The following is a 4,143-nucleotide window of genomic DNA, read 5'->3' as shown; positions in this document are numbered from 1 at the left end:
TTAAATAGACAAGCACAATGCTCTTCACAATGGACAATGTATCTGGAGTTATGCAAGACAGTTACCGTACATATTAGCTGGTCATAGGATTCAACATACACGAAAAGCACTTTAAGCTCCAACGTTTACAAGAAGTTTGTGAAGAAGATAACAGTATGTAGCAGAACATCAAAATCCTATATCAAGTCTTACAGCACCCTACAGCAATCAAAGGTTATACAAAGCTGGTCGAAATCCTAGCTGCTCACAAGTTTTGCTCCAAAGCACAGAAATCCAACTCACCTGCATTACACAAGTGTATTGAATTACTACGAATGATCAGATATTTAAATACAGACCAACAAAAATGTGGGAACACCAAGGAAAAAATCAAGAATGTGCATAACCACCCATAAATGCATTTCAAGTAGAAAAAAAGGAAGAGGAAATGGAACATTTCTGTATGCAGACAGAAATAGCCTCTTCACAGAAATGTAAGAAAAATGGTATATGTCCAAAAACAACATACCCCAGTATTAATCTCAACAAGTGGGATTTGGGGAGGGTATAGTGTACACAGACCTTTCCCCTACCTTGTAAGGCAAGAGATGTTGTTACCGATAGATCCTCGGCTCAAGAAGAGATAAAAAGGAAGCAGTGAAAACAGTATATGTTCATGCTCTTCCTAATCCCCTGCCCTGCTCTAGCAGGGGAAACTTTTGAGCACGAGGTAAGTTCTTGACTTCTTTCAGTACCATTTTTACTGTCTTCATACTTCATTAGCTAAACTTGGAGAATAGAACTTGCAGATTTTAATCCTATAGTTGTTTCCTGGTCCCAAACCATTGATCTTCCTATCATATGTATACAACATTACACACGTAACATTTTTCCTATGTTTATAGGACCATCATATTTCATTTATTATCGATCTTCATAGTTTATCAGAAAAGACAATTATAATTTTATTTATAATAAATATATTGATAAATTTCACATTAATGGATTCAAAAAATATTACTTGGCATTTACAGTTTTTTCATACCAAACATTTGATTACATAATAGCAAGTTAGAAGGTGATTGCACTTCAAATATGGACCGATGAAAGGAACTAGCTCCTAATTCAAATAAAATTACTCCAACCACTATGTCAAAGATCTAACAGTACCTCTACTTCGGATTTCGGAGGACAATGATGACAGAATCTCCCCGAAGGAACATCTTGCTGATAAACCTATCTTTGTTAACAGCAACAGCTTTCTTTTTTCCTTTTCCAGTCTTGGGCACCTGAAGAATAAACATAAACAACTTTGGTAAGTGGAGTCTTTTGGCACAAGTTTCAAATCCAAGACACATTGCACTAGGAACCTGAAGAATAAACATAACCAATTTTGGTAACTGGAGCCTTTTGGCGCAAGATACAAATCCAAGACACAATACACATTGTCCCAAAAAGTTGATTAGGAAAGTCAAGAACAAACAAACCTCAGTCCACATTATTCTCAAAAAAAAAAAAATTCTCAAAAAAACAAACCTCAGTCCACATTTCTCTAACATTTTCAAGGACCATATTGCAGTGACGATCAAATGCTCTCACACGACCAAGAAGTTTCCTGTTGTTCCTACAATTGATGAGCACCTAGATCCAGAAAAAACATCTGTAAGATAACATGCACAAAGCTGATACCGTTCCACATACAAAACTGAAGCTTGCATCTAATTCTACAGTATTGAAATCTAAGATAAATGAAGAAGAATACCGGGATGACTTTAGAAAGTAAATTGCCAACATAAACACGGTTCCAGGACAGACTTTATCTCTTTTTTTAATAATTAGAATTAATAAATAAACACAACATAAAGAAATACATAGTTGTAGGTGCTAAAGTCATTAGATACCTGTGTGTTATTCTTAACACTCATCATCAGGACAGAAAGTGGGCCAGTATTGAACTCCTCTTCCTCATTTTTCCCTTGCTAGAAAAAAGATCCATATGCAAAAATAAGACATCTTTCATAAAATCTGATAAGCAAATCATACTCACTGGGGACTGATGAGGTCCATTCCTCTATCAAACCAACATAGAAGGGCATACACTTTTTCACTATGCGCTTAAGCTGGATAATGATAATCTACCGATTATACACTCTTTAGCTATGTGCTTAATCTGGATAATTTTGAAGCAAAGCACTTTTGACATCGGGAAGGCGAACAAGAAGGAACTCGTATGGAAAATGAACAAAAAGATTATGTGTATGAATGAACATACCACAAATAAAAGAGGAAATATCAATAGGATGTCTGTTAAGGGAGAACTACAAAGTTTAGACCTAGCTTCTAGGTTATCCAATGTGGTAAAATGAAAAACTGTCATAACACATGCGTGAAGGTGGGAGCAACACAACTGCAGAAAATAAACTCTTCTAATTCAACTAATTATTTTTATTCTTGAGAGGTTCTAGTTTTTACAAAAATGATCATCCTAGCTACATTGTTATTTTGAAGTTCTAATTGATTTTGTCTTTTGTTTTATGAATGGTGAACTCAAACGACTTAACCAAAGACTTGTCAATGGTTATGTGCTGTAAAAAATTCTACAGATCAAATATATTCTTGTTCTTGCTTTGAAAAGGGAGGTATAAACATATTCTCCATATGATAAAATTAAAGATGTATGGCTAGAAAATTATCAGTTGTAATGTGTAAGGCAAGGATGATGGCTACAAAAAAAAGGAAATCTAATCAAATACATGGCATTAAGGTGAATAAAAGGAAAATGAAAACAAGTACTAAGCGCAGTAGACAGTCCCTAAAACACAAAATAGTTCACCACATGGACATAAGCCAAGGAAAAAATGAGAAAAATAAATGATGAGAGCTGTGTATAGGTGAAACACTTGCAAAGTAAGCTGACTTACAGGGGCATCTTCTTCCATTGGTCGACTGCAAAAGAGCAAAAAAAAAAAAAAGAGGAAAAGGAAAACTATTAGGAACCTCCAATTGTTAATATTTGAGTAACACAAAAATCAGCAGGAATAGAGAAACACATCAACTATTTGTATATCCTACAGACCCCACTTTATGGTTTTTCACTGGATATGTTGTAGTTGTAGTTGTTGTTGTATTTGTACATCCTACAGCCTAGTTAGCCTTTTATTCTAGCCAAACGAAGGGTTTTCTATCACTGATGTGCATGGGCTAACATAGGTTTTAAGATTGGCTAAAGTGGAGAGTGACCAAAAGGAATAACATCAGTAGTAATAAAAGCCTAGCGGAGAAAGTGAATAGTCGAAATTTCAACTTACCCATCTGCCAAGGCAGTAGTTTAGCTACAGAAAACCCAATTAGCATAGTTTTTGAACTGCACACAGAACTCACGCCTTAGCGCCAAGCTAATTGGGGTCAGCTATATGAATCTACTCACTCTAATTCATACTTCCATTTCAATACTAGTAAATTTACAATCTTTACATCCAAAAGTACTTGACACCCAAAAAAAACCCTACACAAAATTAGTCCAGAAGACAACTATAATTCTTCAATTTCTTATTTCCTCGTCCAAAAACTTACTTTACCTAGGCAAATTATCTACTTCTTTGAAGAAATGTAGTCTAACATTACATAATCTACTAAATGGGTTACTGCACTGACAAGAAAAAACCAAGCAGAGAAAATGGAGAACTTCAAAAAAACAAAGGCAAAGTGTAAAATAGCAGTAAACAATTACCTCATCTTCGATCAAGCAGAAGAAATTGAAGAGCAACAAAAAGGGGGCAAAAGAGCTAGGGTTTAAAGAGGGTAGAGGGAAAACAGTGCAAAGAAAAATAGATTCACGTTCGGCGCTCTAGTTCAAGCGAGACTTATGGGCTTGGGCCACTTATACAAACGGATTGCAGCCCAAAATCCTCCAAGAAATTTACACACAACTAGGGGTGTGCAGTGCACTATGTGGATTAAATCGAAAAATCAAATCAAATCAAACTAAATTCTAATTTGGATCGTTTTTTGGATTTTTGGTTTGATTTTGTACTTTGTTTATTTTTTTTATTTGGTTTCGGATTTAGAAAAATAAAGATTGAAAAAACCGAATTATATATATATATATATATAGGTTTAGAATTAGGTTGGAGCTAACCACTTTTGTCCCTATTTAGTTATTGT

General features: G+C 34.8%; 1 protein-coding gene across 1 annotated transcript; it reads right to left on the bottom strand.

Moving 5' to 3' along the window:
• Positions 1-3,822, bottom strand: LOC102591954 (small nuclear ribonucleoprotein Sm D2). The gene is made up of 6 exons (XM_006359311.2): positions 3,710-3,822; positions 2,901-2,925; positions 1,881-1,958; positions 1,516-1,620; positions 1,150-1,268; positions 1-282 (listed from the first exon to the last, which is right to left on the bottom strand). Exons 1-5 carry the CDS (start codon positions 3,712-3,714, stop codon positions 1,152-1,154), a joined length of 330 nt encoding a protein of 109 aa, XP_006359373.1. The 5' UTR covers positions 3,715-3,822; the 3' UTR covers positions 1-282; positions 1,150-1,151.
• Positions 3,823-4,143: the final 321 nt, after the last annotated feature.

This window comes from Solanum tuberosum, unplaced genomic scaffold (assembly GCF_000226075.1).
Source record: "Solanum tuberosum cultivar DM 1-3 516 R44 unplaced genomic scaffold, SolTub_3.0 scf00298, whole genome shotgun sequence".
Taxonomy (NCBI): domain Eukaryota; kingdom Viridiplantae; phylum Streptophyta; class Magnoliopsida; order Solanales; family Solanaceae; genus Solanum; species Solanum tuberosum.
The sequence above is the reverse complement of the archived record's forward strand: the minus strand, read 5'-3'. Positions and strand labels throughout refer to the sequence as shown.